Source organism: Botrytis porri (assembly GCF_014898465.1).
Source record: "Botrytis porri strain MUCL 3234 chromosome Unknown BPOR_015, whole genome shotgun sequence".
Lineage (NCBI taxonomy): Eukaryota > Fungi > Ascomycota > Leotiomycetes > Helotiales > Sclerotiniaceae > Botrytis > Botrytis porri.
In genome coordinates this window covers 445,972-462,053 of record NW_024066089.1, presented here as the reverse complement: position 1 = coordinate 462,053, position 16,082 = coordinate 445,972, and the positions used below count along the sequence as shown (strand labels likewise).

Sequence of the window (16,082 nt, the reverse complement as noted above, 5' to 3'; positions counted from 1 at the left end):
ATTCTAGTGCGCAAGCTAATGTAATCGAGTTATTGAATGGTAAGTGTACACTTAACAGGGCGAGAGGGTGAATATAAACGTGGGTATATGGTTAATATATAAAGCACCAACAAGGTTTTCCAAAGATTGTTTTGATAATAAAATTTTACGGAAAGACCCCGCCCCCGCCATGCCAAAATAAGGCGGTGAAAGATCGGCAAATGTCTAGTTGTGAAACATTTACCACTGAGCCACTTTTAATAGACACTTCCAATTGCATTTTCTTCCCCAATTTACAGTCACGTTATCTTTTGTATATCATTTGTACAGATACAAAATGAGTTTTCTCCTAATTCTAGGACTTGCTGATTGTCTGAACTCGCTCAAGTGGCCATACTTGAGGTATTAAGGTAATAATCAATTCCATGATATAAGAAAGTTGGACGTTTGAGGGCGGGGAGGGAGGAAGAGAGATATCGTAACATGGCGCCAAGTAGCTTCGTGTCGATATGAAAGGAAACTAGGTACATTTTTCCTTTCTATAATCAAGTCTTTGTTCCCCGACACGATTTATTAGTCTTGGATTTGACGAAGGCGTTCAGACAAACACCAAGCGTGTGTTATAATCAGACCGACTCTCGAGCAAGGGGCCAAAGTAAAGGCTTACTGATCTTTTGGCGTCCAATCTTATGACCTGTTCAGTCCACTTAAATCTGCGGGTAACCCAGAAGTCGTGCTGGTTCTTCTGTTCGTTGTGGGAAAAGTTTCTTGCATGGTAGTCCTTCTGGTGGCTTGGATGCAAAGGGCTATTTCTTGTTGGCTTGTGGTTGGAGACGATTTACAGAGCAGATATTCTGGTTATGAGACTTCGATAATATGAGACTCATAAAGGATTACTATTGTTTCGCATAATAACATGAGCCCCAAAGCCAATAGTAACTTATTTGGAGGCTACGGAGATCTAGCAAGATGCTCATTATACTCACTTCCAGCCAAATTAAAGCCGGACTCAACGCTTTTTATATGTCAATCCATGATTAGTGACTTTCGTATCTTTCAGACTGTTCTCTTTGTATGTGTCTTGATCTGTATTGATGTTGGGGGAAAGCAATCACCAAAGATATAAACGCTTTGGAATATTGATATGCCTATGGTACGGAGCTCGCAGAGCTTACAGCCGCGTAATGGACGGACTTGCACATGAATTACCGTTGATTTTCTATCATAAACCTTTTCATTGGGATTATTCAGAATGTGCGATTAAGATTATTCTTCTTCAACCTTGCAGGGGCATAAAATAGTAATAACATATTGGAGTATTCGATTGTATCGGAAGAGAGATTTGACCAAACACCCACACGAAGTTATCATTCAGTTCTTATCCATACAACGAATTACAATAATCCCACGCTCGAGAAGCCGGGGTGTTTATCAGTGGATAAATTGATCTATCGCATACACCTTCCGAATTGGTATAGTATGCAATAGTGGGGTCGCAGGTATATATGCATTCGTACGACTGAAGCTTCCCACACTTACTTGATGAATATTGAAACTTTCATGAACTATAAAACGCTTACAAAATATACTGCCGTCGCAGTAATTCTGTCTTGTTTCCAGATTTATTCAGAATAGCTATATACAGCTACGAATCTCGAAGCGAGCGCCACTACAGCTTTGGCATTCAAGACTGCTTCATGCCATATTTGACTAAGACTTCTGGAATTCAAATTCTTCATATCAGTCTTACAAAATCATGTCATTTATCGTCCCTCAACTTGGTAGTCCACACATACCACTTGCAGTAAGACAAGAAGCCCTTGACAGAGTATTCGCAGATCCTGGAATTCCAGATGCAGTTCATTCAACAAAGTCATTTTGGATGAAAGAACCGCATCCTGATATTGCAAGTGTACAATCAGAGCACCTACCAAAATTTGCCGATTATGTCATTATTGGTTCTGGAATTACCGGAGCCTCTGTCGCACAAGCTTTGTTGGAGGGTCTCGAAACGGCGACTCCATCAGACGTTCAATCTTTAACACATCCAAAAGTGATCATGCTAGAAGCTCGAGACAGCTGCAGTGGTGCCACGGGAAGGAATGGTGGGCATATTTTGGAAACGGGTGAAGAGTATGCCATGCTTAAACAACGTTTGGGTAAAGAAGAAGCCATCAAAATCCATAAGCTGCGCGTTTCTCATCTTGAAGCGCTGATCAAAAGTGCGGAGAATTTGGGTTTGACTGAAGAGTCACAAGTTCGCAAAGTACGTTTTCTGAGTGTGTATTTTCACCAGGAAGCTTGGGAGGATATTCGGAAAGATATAGAGCTGTTCATGGCCGAGATGCCGGATGATTCTAAAGGATGGGGGTTTATCGAAACCGATGAATTAGCAAAGGTATATGACTGCAATGTTGACCTGCACAACCTTGCAACGCTCGATTCATGTGAATATTCTAGCTAACCTCTAATAAGGAGTTCGGAATTTCAAATGCCACTGGTGCAGTAACCGGAATAGCGGGCGCCATGTGGCCCTACAAATTCGTCACCGGACTTCTCGCCCATCTACGAAAACAATCCCCATCAGACTTCCTCCTCGAAACCAACACTAGCGTATCTGAAATCCACGGAGAAAATGACTACTACGAAGTCCTCACCCCACGAGGAACAATCAAAACCAAACACGTAATCCACTGCACCAATGCACACATCGGGCATCTAGTCCCCGGCATCCAAGGCTGCATCTTCCCCATCGTCGGACAAATGTCCGCCCAACCCCCCGGCGACAAATTCAAACCCCAAAGCGACCACTCCTGGATCTTCAACTACGATCGCGGCTTCGATTATCTCACGCAACTTCCCGTCAGCTCGACTTCGAATGGGGAAATGATGATGGGAGGCGGATATGCACAGACTCAGGGGGGTGGAATCCACGAAATGGGTGTGAGTAACGATGCTGAATTGAATTTGTATGCCAACATCCATCTCCGCGGCGTTCTCGGGGCGGTTTTCGCACCGGAAAATTGGGGCGCGGTGAAAGAATCAGCGGTCTCGGCAATGTGGACGGGGAATATGGGATTTAGCACGGATGGATTACCATGGGTAGGTAGACTCCCCGCATCTCTCACCGAGAGGAAAACAACAACAATGCAAGGAGCAGAATGGGCAGCCGCCGCTTTTTCCGGCGAGGGAATGGTCCATGCGTGGTTATCGGGGAAGGCGCTCGCGGATATGATTCGTTCGTGTGAGGAGAGTGGGAGCGGAGACGTTAGTGTTCCCGAGTGGTTTCCGGAGGCGATGGTTATTACAGAGGAGCGATTGGCGAGGTCGAGGTTAGCGCGCGATGCGCAGGAGGAGGCGGAGCGTGGGCCTTTGTGATTTGTGATTTGTGATTTGTGATATTTGATATTTGATATAGGAGCTACGTATTTGTATGATCGGTTAACAATATGATGTCTATGATCTTAATAACGATCTTTTGTCAATCCTGTCAATGTCAAATCTATGACATTCTCCTCCTGAAACGTGATTCAAAATTCCCAGAATGAATAATCGTGCTAGTTCAACTTCGACAGCTTTCCTCAGCCCCATCCCTACTAATGCCAGAGCAGTCCTCGCCCGGTAGCAGCAAGAAAAGATGACGTCTGGAAAGTTATATAGGTGAGTCCGTCCCTTTTTTTTACAATAGAAATATAGAAATGTCATTACAAATTCTTCCTAGTCCGCCTAGAGGTTCAATACTAAATAAATCATATACGAAGAATGAACGATGTATCTTTGGGCACTCTCACGAAAAGAAGACAGGAGGAGTGTGATTTATCGAGCATGAGAAGTCCACTTCATCGCTCGATTACAATTCTATATTCGCTAATCCGTTTTTCTTTTGGGGGGGAGGGGCAAAAGTGTTGATGGTTGGCTCCAAGTGAGGAACTTAGATTTCATACGTAGATTCCATCCTGAACAGTGATTCACCCAAAAAAAATGTTGCATCAGGACCCAGCAATATAGCTATCTCTAGGGGGGGGAAAGCCTCAGAATAGGCTTCATTGATCATAAAGATTTGTATGTCGCGAGGAATAACTCTCATCAACTTGGATTTATAAAAGTATCAAAAAGCTTGCGATTGCCAATCTGTACCATCCCTTTATTCATATCAGCGCCAATTTGGAAAGACGATACCCACTGCTCCTATTCTCCTGTTATCCCAATCCAATCCAAGGAATATGCGTCTACCCCAATGCTTCAAACCTATTGAAACAACCCTTCAAATTTATGTTTAAAAACACCGGATACCGAGTCACTGGACTAGTTATGCATCAATACCTGAGCTTTTACCTTTATCTTCGGAAATTTTGTCAGTTGGGTCTCCTGGTTTCGCTCCCCACGCCCATGGCATCCAATTCCCACTGGATGTCGTCCTCTCCATCATTTTTCTTGCTTTACCGACTTCTTCCGTCCCACTATCTGCATCGATTTTTTCAAAATCAGGCTCACTCTTTCTCGAGGTCATTCCGCTCATGGAGCTCTTTGGTCGATCGAGGTTATCATCTTCGCTGCTAGTGCCATCAAATGACATACTAGAAATATTTCTAGGGACACGTTTTTCATTTTGTAGTGTTTGTGCCTCTTTGTCCAACGCCGAAAGAAGGATTGAAAGGCGTTCGCGCTGTGCTTGGATAAAAGTCATACGTTCACTCCCAGATACATGAGGAGGTATCAACATGCCACTGTTTGAAAGATCTCGAGTATCCGATCCACCGGTAGCAGCGTTTGAGGAAGTAGCAGCGGAAACTGCTGAAGCAAGGAGCGAATAAAAGTCTGTCGCACTGCTAGCAGCACCTCCGACAGGATTTAGTGGGAACGAAGATCTAGCAGATGGCAGATTGAAGCGTGCCATGAGGCTTTGTGTATATGAATAGGTTGAAGGTGTTGATGGTGGTGTGGGTTCTTTGGGTGGAAGACCAAAGACCTGCTGCCTAATCAATTCTATAGCTTGTTTGAGATATGTCATACCAGCGGCTTTCGCGCGTTCATGAGCAGAAGCTATGAAATCATCGATGGCGAGCTCATTATTGTGAAGCCATGGGTGAACATGTGTTTGATAGAGGACTCTTGCACCTTGGGTTTGAGGGAGGATAAGGTAGAGAAGGAAACCGAGCCGAAACCAGGAATAAAAAGGTATCCTAAATTGAATTTATTGTCAGAGGGGTTTCTTGCGAGAGCGATTTCGAGAGAGATGGCTGCGAACCAAACTAGTATAAATCCAACCCAAGATTCAGCGAACAAAGCGATCGCAAGTACCACCCAATACATAAGCCAAGGTGTTAATAATGCCGGATCAGACGTCTTGAGAGCTTTGTAAGATGCGAAAACTGGGAAAAGAAAGGTAGGGACAGAACTGAAATCCCCATTAGTATATGGTTCAAATACTATTGCTAGATTTCCTTCGGTATTCTGGGCCGTTTGAGAATCTACACAGGCGGGGTATTACTTACGATAAGAGCCTTGCGAATGTATCGAACATGATGGGTCTGGCGCACAATCTAGTTGTTGGTAAAGTCAAGGTGATACAAAATATTGATTTCGATGATAAAAAAGTGCAAGTAACGAAGTACAGACGATGCGAGTGTAGGTTGTTGAAGTGAAGTGAAGGGAAAGGATGTATTGATGATGATTGATGGTGGTGATGGCGGTGGTGAGTGACGTTGATCACCTAATAATAATAATAATAAGGTTACGAAGTCAAGTACCTACCTACCTACCTACCTACCTAGGTACGTATACAAACACAACCCACAGCCTTATGAGTCTACTTCATTCCGAGGTAATGCGGAGTATCAAGCAGCGAATGGATGATTGAATGGGCGGCTCTACCTACTTCGTACACCCAGTGCTATGACCCCAATGAATGACTAAAAAACATTCCTGAGTACAGGGAAGATCATAGGGTAATGAACCCGCCCGTTGAATGCGCCCAGGAAAGCATATGGATGAATGAGTGAGTGTAAACGAGTACAGACTCGGAATTCATGAGCTTTATTAATGGGCTGATATATTCTCCCATAGGAATATGGGCTGAGTTTCTCAATTTCTCCCTCCCCCCCCCCCAACAGCAATCGGAGAGAGTTCGTATAAGAGGTCGTTCCTTCTGGTAGGTTACATTGCTTTCTTCCACAAATACACTTTGACAGCTGCCACCTTTGACATTCTTCAACTTGACTCAACCCACCTACGCTATCTACCTACCTTGTCTACAATTCACACCTATAATAACCGCCAGTATGTGTATCGTCTTAGCAACTACGGCGCATCCATCCTACGCGCTGATCATTCTCGATAATCGAGATGAATTCATTCTTCGGCCGACCAGCAAACCACACTGGTGGTCTTCCAATCATCAAGAAATTCTCTCAAGTCGAGATCTTCAGCGTGCTGAGCAAGGAACATGGCTAGGCATTACGAAAACTGGTAACTTTGCAGTTCTTACAAATTATCGCGAAACAAATACCCACGACAAAGATCATCCTGTACACGGAACAAGGAGTCGAGGCGGTATGGTCACGGCTTGGTTGACGGCAGAAAACGACGAGAGTACCAAACAATTTGTATACAGGCTATTGGATGGAGATGGAGTGAAAGGTGTCGGCGGGTTCTCCTTGGTATGCGGGAAATTGCGAAAAGAAAGGTCCTCTGACGACCAAATGGAACCTCTAGCAATCATTTCAAATCGCAGTGGAACCCCAGATGAAGTGCCATGGGTAGCTGCCAGCAGAGGAGAGGTTTACGGCTTAAGTAATACTTCCTACGATGATCCGATAACTTGGCCCAAGATTAAGTCTGGCAAGGAAAAGGTCTTGGAGGCTGTAGAAGAAGTGGTACTCAATGGCTTGGGAGAAGAGGAGCTAATCGAGAAGTTGTTCGCTGTTCTGGATATTGATACGCTCCCGAAGAAAGATGACAGTCAGGACTTTGAGGAGTATATCTATCAGCTTCGCAAGTCGATTTTTATACCTACAATTGGCCATGCAGCTCCACCTTCAGAAATTCCAAAGGCAGACGAGATTGCAGCTGCTGTCAGGAAGGTCTCGTCATCCAACGAAGAATCCGCGGTCGAGATGAAGGAGGAGCAGATCAAGGATCAGGAGGAGCAGAGGCCAACGCCCGAAAACAATAATGTTATATCTGGTGTTTACGGTACCCAAAGACAAACCATCATTCTCGTAGATTGGCAAGGACATGTCACGTTTATAGAGCGTTCATTGTTTGATGAAGAAGGCAATCCCATAGAAAGAGGTCAAGCTGATATGAGATTTGAGTTCGATATCGAGGGATGGAATGGGGAAAGTAAGGGAAATGAAGTATACCCGCACGCAGTGCTATAGTTTGCTAATAGGATAACAGACCACAAAGTACAATAGTATAATTTAAACCGTCAAACCAAACGATGGACCCTTATTAAGTGTCAAGGGCATGATTACCTAGTAGTAGAGTCGGTAATGCTGTTATGATATACATACATACATCTGAGGACTATCTGTCAATGTTCCTTGAATTTTCCTGCAACTTTCCTTCGGAGATCTAGAAGTTCCCAGACGATAGCCATGGTCAATAACTTTATTAACGAACCTAGGTGATTTCCACGGTAAGTAAATATTTGTAAATTCACTCTCGATGTCGTATATGGCGGCCATATTGTAAGAACGCACCTTCTACATTCTTTTCTTATTAATATAGACTTCAATAAATTTCATCAATAATCAGTGGTCCCTTCCTTTCCAATCTCGTCTCATTTCAACCAGTCTTTCAGACGATAGACCTTTTCTCACCATCTAAATGAAGGGGATATTTATCATTCAACAAACATTATCGGATTTTTGAAATCGAGCTTTTTTGCCTACCCATCACGCCCCCTCCGCATTAGGCAATGATGAGGATATGATAAATTCTTCAAAAAACCCCATCTCATCTGCCTGGCAAGCTTCTCAATAGCCGTTTACGATCTTCTTGATTTTAACAACTCTTGTCATTCCTTCTGCTTTGATCTTCAATTGTTGTTTTCTCGACCAGAACAACGCCAGAATCTGGAGGAGTACATCTTGCGACTCGCGGCCCAAACGACCGGTCTATAAACTTGCTTTATATCTTGAAGCTGAAGAGGAATCAAAATCCGTGGTAAGTTTGGCATCTCACTTCCACTCTTTTAATTTTTTGGAGGGTCGATATCGACAGAACAGAAGTTGAGTTGCATACGAAGCAAACCTTGCAAATCCATCATGTTTATCTGTATTTGTATATGTATGGCTTCATAGTCGGCAAACACTTCTAAAACAAGCTTCCATGCACTTTCGAGAATGTTGGATCACTTTCTTATCGCTTTATGCACTTTCTGAAACTTTGCATGCTAATCTTTTGAGACTTTCGTAGAAAAGCAAACTAACGGATATGGCCAACTATCATCGTCGCACTGCCGCTGTCCCATCGAGTCTTTTATCAGAGGATGATAGTCATTTCAACTCGTCAAAACGACCTACTTACAGGTATGAACGGGGATCAAACACGCAATGGCTAGTTGAGACCCTCCCAATTCTTGTTAAGAGGACTGCTCATCATTCTCCAATCTCGCGCGGAACAGCTTCTTCACCCCAAAAAGCTAGCAATTTGCCTTGCCCGGTATCGTCCCTGCGTAGGCCTGTCAACAATTCACCGGCTCCGGTCTCGTCTTCACGTTTTCGTCTCGGAAAGGAACCTGTGAATATAAAGCTATCCTCACGTACCAGAATCAATGATACAAACGGTTCCCCTTCACCAAATCGTCCGTCCAAAGGTCCATCTTCGAATTCTCAATACACAAAAACTGCAGCTTCAACAGCACGTAGAATCCCCTCAAGTTCACCGGGATTGACCTCATCCCTACATCAAACCGATAATAAAAGAGGCAAACTTCACCAAAGACGTGATTTCCTGCCTGAATTAACAGCTCGCGACATAGAGTTTCTAGAAAATTCAAAATCTTCTTCCCCAAACTTCTCGGGCCCATGTTTGTCAAGACGAAACCAGGTTAGCAATTTACCATACTCAGCTTCATCCCCAAACATCAAAAAATTATCAGACTCCAATGAAAACACTCCGCCAGTTCCGTTTGCTCCCAAAAGTGAATTGCATGAAAGAGTCTTGCATGGTCGTCGTGGATCTGCACACACCAATAACTACTACCCGCATCCACTATATAGCAACCCTACCGTCGCTAGCTCCGCCTTGACGGCTTCTGCATCTAGTACGGATATTAGCCAACCACATTCTCACAATCAGAGGATACCAGATCGTGACTCCTCAAGGATTCCAAGCCCAACATCAGGATCGAATCTCAAATCTACTAGTCGTCGACATCTTCATTCTCCAGTGAGAAGAGCTATAGAAAAGGGAGAAGAAAGCCGGGCAAGAAGACGGCATGCTTCACCAGTTTGGGGGTTACCACACATTCAAACCAATAGAACATCTCCTGCGGGATCATACCAAATTGCTTTCAAAACATCGGAACTGACACCGGAGCCAAAACAGGAATCGACTTCTCTTCCCAAATCAAGAACGTTTGGTGTCTTCACTACTCTCAAGAACTCATCTTCTATTCAATGGCTTCATAGTAATCGCCCAACGTCAAACCCAACTCATTCTGCCGGCCCAACTATCTCGACAACAAAATACTCGCCAACTCCGGAGTTTACAACAAACACCCTCCAGGTTCATACAGCTCAGCCTTTTGCCTACTGGTGCGGTCGATTCCAAGCCGTATCAGACCGATATCAGAGCGAAGACTTTCATGTTTGTGTCATTAATCCCCTTCCTGTTCCACGAGATAGCGACATCAAACGTGAAAAGCCATCCTCTCATTATAGACGCACCGGTAAAATACACCGAGAAGCAAATTCTCCATTGAAGTCTGATTCACCGGCTCCATTCCTTGAGAAATCCCACAGGAAGACTCCAGTCAAATCATATAAGACTGTCCTCGCCTTCTCAACCCCAGCACACTTTCTTGAAGATTTTGATAAACGAGCCCAGAAGGTCATGGTGTTTCTCGCATCGTTGTGCTGCACAAGTCCGGCCAAAAAGAGTCTTAGGGAATGGCAAATTCAATATGCTACAGTAATGAAGAACAAAGCTCTAATGCCTAGAAATGATGCAGATGATAAGGGCTTCTTTGGGAGGATGGGAAGGGTTATTAGTGATGGTGTGAATGGGACCAAGAATGGTACAAGTGGAAGAGGAACTGTAATGGGAAAGCGAAGCGCTTTTAGCCTCAGGAAAGGTGGTAGAAGTGCAGCGGAAGATCACTAACTATTACTCCAATTCTCGATAATCAAAGCTTAGATACATTGGAAGCGAAGGCTCACATGTTGGAATACTAACCTGCTTAATAAATTTAGCTCTGGGGGCGTGGTGACGGGGGTGCCGAAATATTGATTTGAGGAACGACATTGGACTTCACAAATGCAAATGAACATAGCAGGAGCTTGCAAGAATATCGATTCGATGAGATACTATGGTTTGAGCGATTCTATACGATCCAATAAGATGAGATACGAGTCATACGACACGAAATGAGAAACCACAATACTAGTTTTATGAGAACATCAAGATGCGCTACAAAACGATCCACCACAGTACAATAAGATGAGATGGGAAGACAGGTTATAAGACGTTGTTTATAAAATAGCTATAGTTGATAACCTCTGGTTTGTCGGGGGAGAGAAAATAGCGCCAGCAAGAGCAGCAGCAGTAATAGTAATGAGAATGTTTGAGACTTCGAAACTTTATCCCAGTAATGGATTGGTGCTTGAATCTTCCCTACGAACAGCGATTTGGGAGCAGTATATGAAAAATCTACATACTAACCAATTGTTAGCACTGACTGAAGGCGAGTTTTAGCATCTTCCTAGTCAAAAGATGCATGGCTAATTGGCTTTTGAGACTTCAATGCTCAAATCCTCGCTTACAAGCCTGTCAGCCAACGGAAAAACTATCTCGGAGCTGGAATAGGTACTAATCACCACTTATGAAGCAAATTGTGTCTACTTTTATTAATGATGATAAAGTACTGAAGAGCAAGCGATGTCAAGGTAGAGAGAAATATAGAAAGAATTTGAACAACTCATCATAACATAACCTAACATGAATAACATTTTCAAAAGCTCTAGAATGCGATACTATATACAACGCGCCATATATCCAAATATCCAAAAGAATCCTCAATTTCAATTACAACGCTTCTCACAACTCACTCTCGCGTATGAGACCAACTCATCAACAACATTTCTTTCCATCCACCAACCTACTCTTCCCATCCGTCAAATTCAACACACTCTTCATCTCCCCATCTTTACTGGCCGCCACGCTACTAGGCGTACTGCAGTAACTAGGCGGCACATCCAACGCGGGATTCTTCGTAAAGAAATTTCTCGGCCTCAACAGCAACGTCATCGGTTCCGCCGGCATAATGGGGAAGTCCTCGGGACTGGGGAAATGGGTGATGCCAAAGGTATGCCAGAGCACAATATCCGTATTCTGAATCGACGCCTCGCCGTTTGCAATCCACTCTGGTAGACCCGCGCTGGGCTCGCCAGATGTCTGCGGGACGTGGCGTCCGGCAGGGTGCAGCTGGTCGTCTGAGTAGGGCGTCACGTGGACTGCGTGACGGGCGAAGCCGGCGCGTTTCCAGACGAGAGATCCTTCCTTGGGGAGCAGCGTGGGCACTTCCCGACTGACGAGCTTGTAGGAGACGGGTTTGTGGGAGTAGGGGTTGAGTTTGTTGGGGTTGGCCATTTCCCAGGTGCGCGAGGTGACGCCGTCGTAGTCGGAGATGGATTGGTTGACGGTTTTGTATTCGGTTTTTTGGGCGAAGAAGGCGTTTCCGTGGGGGTTTTCGGGGGAGCCGACGGCGCCGGCGCCCGGGAGCGCGTCGGCTTGGAAGACGGTGTTGTTGGGGCCGTCGATGTTGGAGTCGATGCGTAGGCAGAAGAGATGTTGGTGGTTGTGGGCGTTGACGCCGGGGTACACTTCGGTGCCCCAGCCCTTGGTGTCTTCGCCGGGGTTCATGGAGTAGGTGTTCAGGATACCGGTGAGTTTGATTTCGAGCTGGATGGTGCCGTCTTGGTGGAAGATCCAGTAGATGCAGTATTCGTAGTTGGCGGCGGTGAAGATGTGGGAGATGATGAGTTTGCGACCGCGGGTTACGATGACGGAGTCGTCGCGGAAATCGGTGTGTTTGAAGAGAATACCGGCGTCTTCTTCGTGGATGCAGATGGCGTTTTTGATGGTGGTACTCTCACCGGCTCGGTTTACAAAGGCGGCGTCCTATTTGATTATTTGTTAGAAATGGCTGAGTATGTTTCATGCTGGATGGGATAAAACTATACCATGTAATGAATTGCACCTTTGCAATCACAACCAAGAGAGAGACTGTTGGTCATGTATCCTCCTCCATATTCTCCAAGATCGAAAGCGTGTTTACGTTGATGTGGATGTTCGGGGTTACCGTAAGGAACAACCATCTCGGCGAGAGAAAGTCTATAAAAGACAGGTCTGACAGTACCCTTGTCATTGTATGTAATATTGTTGAGGACAATCCCTTCCTTGTAGTTAAATCCAACATGGAAGTTCCAGTTTTGCCAATCGAGCTCTCGACCATTGACCTTGAATGATACGCCAGATGGCTGTGTGATATTGATTGGAGTGATATCTTTCCTGTACCCTCCTTCTTTTTCAATGCTCGCTGGATGATAGTTGTTTGGCGCTGCCTTGTTAACGGGTCGTCGAACTTCAGGGATATCAATGTGGATGATCTTTTGTTTTTCGGCATCGAAGATAGGACAGAAATCAAGGGGGAAAGAGTATTGAGAATCATCCATGTGAGGTCGATAATACATGAGGGCTTGTTGTAGACGAACGTTGTTACCAAATCGGTGATCGTAACCAATGGTCCATGCTGTTATCGCTTAGTATAAGGGGAGTAAACGAGGACAATACAGGGGACTTACGATCGCAATACACTTTGTGCATATCTTCCGCTGGAATGCCACTCAACACACATTGTTCAATGACCTTGGGGTCTTTGCGAACAACATGCTCGACAATTTGGAGATCTTCCATGGTGATCTTGATTTATTGTTAGCTTCTTTTTCCCCAGAATGGACTAAGAACATACCAAAGGTTGTACACCATCAATTTTTTCCCACTTCACCACTCTTCCCTCTGCCAAATCAACCAAGCCATCGTACACCTTACCACCTGGTGCAATAACCACCACATCTGCAATTCTCTTTGGTCTGGGAACAACTTCTGGGCTTTCAAGCCATTTCATCATCTCCTTTTTGCGAGGCTCATATAATGTGATGGCATTGTAATGAAGGGATCCTTTTTCAGCTCGGATAATCTGAACTGCTCTCTCAATTTCTGCATTGGAAAGAGGATCGAAGGGATGGGGTGGAGGGGAAGTAGCGGCGAGGTGATGTGCGAGGGACTGAAGTCTATTGGAAGCCATTCTAGCGAATTGCATGAGTCAATTGGGAGAAGAAGAAAAACAACAGAAAGATATCCAATTGAGACTATGGATTCTCTTTAGAGGGGTTTCAGAATAAAATGAATCTCATACAAGATGAAAAACAACAGAAAGCGGTATGCAGAAAGAAAGGCGAAGGGGGGACCGAAAGCTCCAAATATATATCTCCTACGCGTATCTCCACCGAACGTCAGGTACCTGTGCGTGAGCGGGACTTGGTATATTAATCGGGTCAAGACACGACAGACCAGCGCATGAAGGTTTTCTGAAGTGGTATTCTCATTACATTTCTTCAGAGCATTGTGAGGTTATCGTATGGCTAGACAAATCCCAGCTCTTCCGATTCTATGACCGATGCCTTTGATAGCTGTTCCAACACAAGATGGAAGCTTGGAAAAGTGGATAGAGGGGTGCGATAAGCTTGAGATAAGGTATTCTAACCCCAATTGGGTCATGGAATCCCGATCCACGTGATTGCGAAACGCCTCGAAATGAGCTGTACGGATTAGGGATGAATTTCCGGATGATTTCGTGTGGGTTGGTGAGAAATAGGGAAGTCTTGGTAGGGAAATTCATATGTCTCGTTTCGACGGTGTGGTTGTACAAAAAATCATAGTCGATCCCGGAAGCCTTTGGTACAGATCGATCGAGGGAACAATTCACCGCAAAGATGTCCAACATCATGCGTGGCCTGACTGATATCTGTGAGGGACAAATGATCAAAGCATAGAGGGTTTACAGAAAGACAAACAAAAAAGGCTGTTTATTCAAAGTTGTTTGCAGGTAAGACCGAAGTGACATGTTCAAGAGAATCACATTGAAAAGTTCAGAATACGAAGCATATCGCCGTCGCTGTACGGGAAGGCACGAAGACGAGAGTCGAGTAGAGCAGTACGTATTGCAATGCTAAGGAAGATTTCTAAAGCTCAATACTTGCATACAAAGAATACCCTAACAAACATTGGGTCCCGATCTCAACACTTTTGCAACCTCCTGTGCTAAAACATCCTGCATAGGATAGGTAGGATGCAATGAGTTCAACCAGAAATACTCGTTGACAGGTATGTAACAAGATGGGTCGCTATAGTTTGACGTCGGTGTACCACTGTCGTAATTTGGTTAGCAGGCAAATCAGCCGAGTGATGAAGGGAACAACTTACTTCTCGTACGCGACGCAATAAGCGGTGGTATTGTGGTAGACAGATGTCTGAGGGAAGCTCTTCGGATTATCTAAGACTTTGGTGAATAGGGCATTAGCGTCAACTGTGAAGACATTGACATCTGTGAAGGTTTTCTTCAGACTTTGGGCAAGTGCCGCAAGACGGTTATTCCAATTGGCAATATCAAGCTTCTCCTGGGCTTGCGCTACAGCCCCACCGGAAATCGACAATGGGCTTCTATCCACAGGTGGAACATTCAGGAATGCAAAATTACGAGCGCCGATGTAATAGAGCTCATCTACTAGACCGTGATAAACTGCCATGATACGTTCATTGAGGTTTGCAGTTGTCGAAGCTCCAAGGGAATACGAATTACCGACATCGTTGATGCCGTCGAAAATAGCGAAAAGGGTATTTCCAGACGACCATGAAACTATTTTTGGCTTTCCAGCGTAAGTGGGAAAGAACTGATTCTCGATTTGATTGGCGATAGATGAAACTTCTGGTTTAAAAGGTGCTACAAGATCGGAGTCGACCGTGGCTCCTCCGTAGGCCAAATTATAGGTCAACACGGAAGATTTGTTGTATTTCACTGTGAGATAATCTACCCAATTTGGACCATTGGAAGAAGTGTAGCCTAGCAGAAGTTAGAGCTACTCAGAGGCACATCAAATCGAAGGTCTTCTTACCTGGATATGTAGGATTTCCAAGTGGATTGGTAGGTGTCGGCTGAGTACCATTTGTCTTGAAGCCAGTCTGCGTGTAAGAGTCCCCACTAGTATAATCAGTTTGTGTATTCTACATTTTTCTTCGGCGGATTTCTCACAAGACGAATGCATATTGGAGTTTGTTCCAACCTGGCCAGTGTGAGGTTGCTGAGCAGTGTTTCTGAGTATCCTGAGCCACTGGTGCTCCTTGTACGGAAGCGAGAAATGATGCGATAGCGAGCACAGTTGTCAAGCGTAACGAAGTCATCTTTCCAAAACTTGTCAAGAAGCGTACGATTTTAGTATTGAAAGACGAAGATCTAATTGATGACATTGAGAAAAGAACGACTTATATCACTTAATTCAAAAGACCACGGCCTGCCGAACTTTCCGAGAACAAGAACATACAAGTAGCCATATCCATAGACTAGAATGGGTAGATATAGAAAAACTGTGATGGTATCCTTTGAAGTGGTTCCTTGTAACACAGCGGGGAACTGTCTACTCCTAACCTTTTGTAGAGTATAAATCATATGCATTGATTTGTACTCCGAATTACAGACGGAACATCTCATTCCGCTGCCGGTTCAAGGCCAAGCTTCTCCACGATGTATTTTGCATGCGGGTAAGATCTGGCACCCGCCTGCGTCACGAGATAAACTCGCCAATGACAATCCGAAT

The 16,082-nt window shown here is 44.6% G+C and overlaps 6 protein-coding genes across 6 annotated transcripts; 3 read left to right on the top strand and 3 right to left on the bottom strand.

Moving 5' to 3' along the window:
- The first annotated feature begins 1,540 nt into the window (after nucleotides 1-1,540).
- Nucleotides 1,541-3,485, top strand: EAF01_009927 (uncharacterized protein). Its single transcript, XM_038918183.1, has 2 exons — nucleotides 1,541-2,377; nucleotides 2,455-3,485. Exons 1-2 carry the CDS (start codon nucleotides 1,736-1,738, stop codon nucleotides 3,355-3,357), a joined length of 1,545 nt encoding a protein of 514 aa, XP_038766153.1. The 5' UTR covers nucleotides 1,541-1,735; the 3' UTR covers nucleotides 3,358-3,485.
- Nucleotides 3,486-3,799: 314 nt separating this feature from the next.
- Nucleotides 3,800-5,731, bottom strand: EAF01_009926 (uncharacterized protein). Its single transcript, XM_038918182.1, has 3 exons — nucleotides 5,475-5,731; nucleotides 5,228-5,377; nucleotides 3,800-5,162 (listed from the first exon to the last, which is right to left on the bottom strand). The coding sequence occupies exons 1-3, from the start codon at nucleotides 5,501-5,503 to the stop codon at nucleotides 4,289-4,291; spliced, it is 1,053 nt and encodes a 350-aa protein (XP_038766152.1). The 5' UTR covers nucleotides 5,504-5,731; the 3' UTR covers nucleotides 3,800-4,288.
- Nucleotides 5,732-6,260: 529 nt separating this feature from the next.
- Nucleotides 6,261-7,397, top strand: EAF01_009925 (uncharacterized protein; the record flags this gene model as incomplete). The annotated part of the gene is made up of 2 exons (XM_038918181.1): nucleotides 6,261-7,323; nucleotides 7,381-7,397. 2 exons carry the CDS (start codon nucleotides 6,261-6,263, stop codon nucleotides 7,395-7,397), a joined length of 1,080 nt encoding a protein of 359 aa, XP_038766151.1.
- A 1,024-nt stretch (nucleotides 7,398-8,421) lies between these two features.
- EAF01_009924 (uncharacterized protein) lies at nucleotides 8,422-10,314 on the top strand (the record flags this gene model as incomplete). Its single annotated transcript, XM_038918180.1, has 1 exon — nucleotides 8,422-10,314. The coding sequence occupies one exon, from the start codon at nucleotides 8,422-8,424 to the stop codon at nucleotides 10,312-10,314; it is 1,893 nt and encodes a 630-aa protein (XP_038766150.1).
- A 781-nt stretch (nucleotides 10,315-11,095) lies between these two features.
- Nucleotides 11,096-13,730, bottom strand: EAF01_009923 (uncharacterized protein). The gene is made up of 4 exons (XM_038918179.1): nucleotides 13,181-13,730; nucleotides 13,014-13,131; nucleotides 12,393-12,961; nucleotides 11,096-12,330 (listed from the first exon to the last, which is right to left on the bottom strand). The coding sequence occupies exons 1-4, from the start codon at nucleotides 13,529-13,531 to the stop codon at nucleotides 11,281-11,283; spliced, it is 2,088 nt and encodes a 695-aa protein (XP_038766149.1). The 5' UTR covers nucleotides 13,532-13,730; the 3' UTR covers nucleotides 11,096-11,280.
- Nucleotides 13,731-14,485: 755 nt separating this feature from the next.
- EAF01_009922 (uncharacterized protein) lies at nucleotides 14,486-15,669 on the bottom strand (the record flags this gene model as incomplete). Its single annotated transcript, XM_038918178.1, has 4 exons — nucleotides 14,486-14,639; nucleotides 14,695-15,331; nucleotides 15,384-15,469; nucleotides 15,521-15,669. 4 exons carry the CDS (start codon nucleotides 15,667-15,669, stop codon nucleotides 14,486-14,488), a joined length of 1,026 nt encoding a protein of 341 aa, XP_038766148.1.
- Between the last annotated feature and the right edge of the window lie 413 nt (nucleotides 15,670-16,082).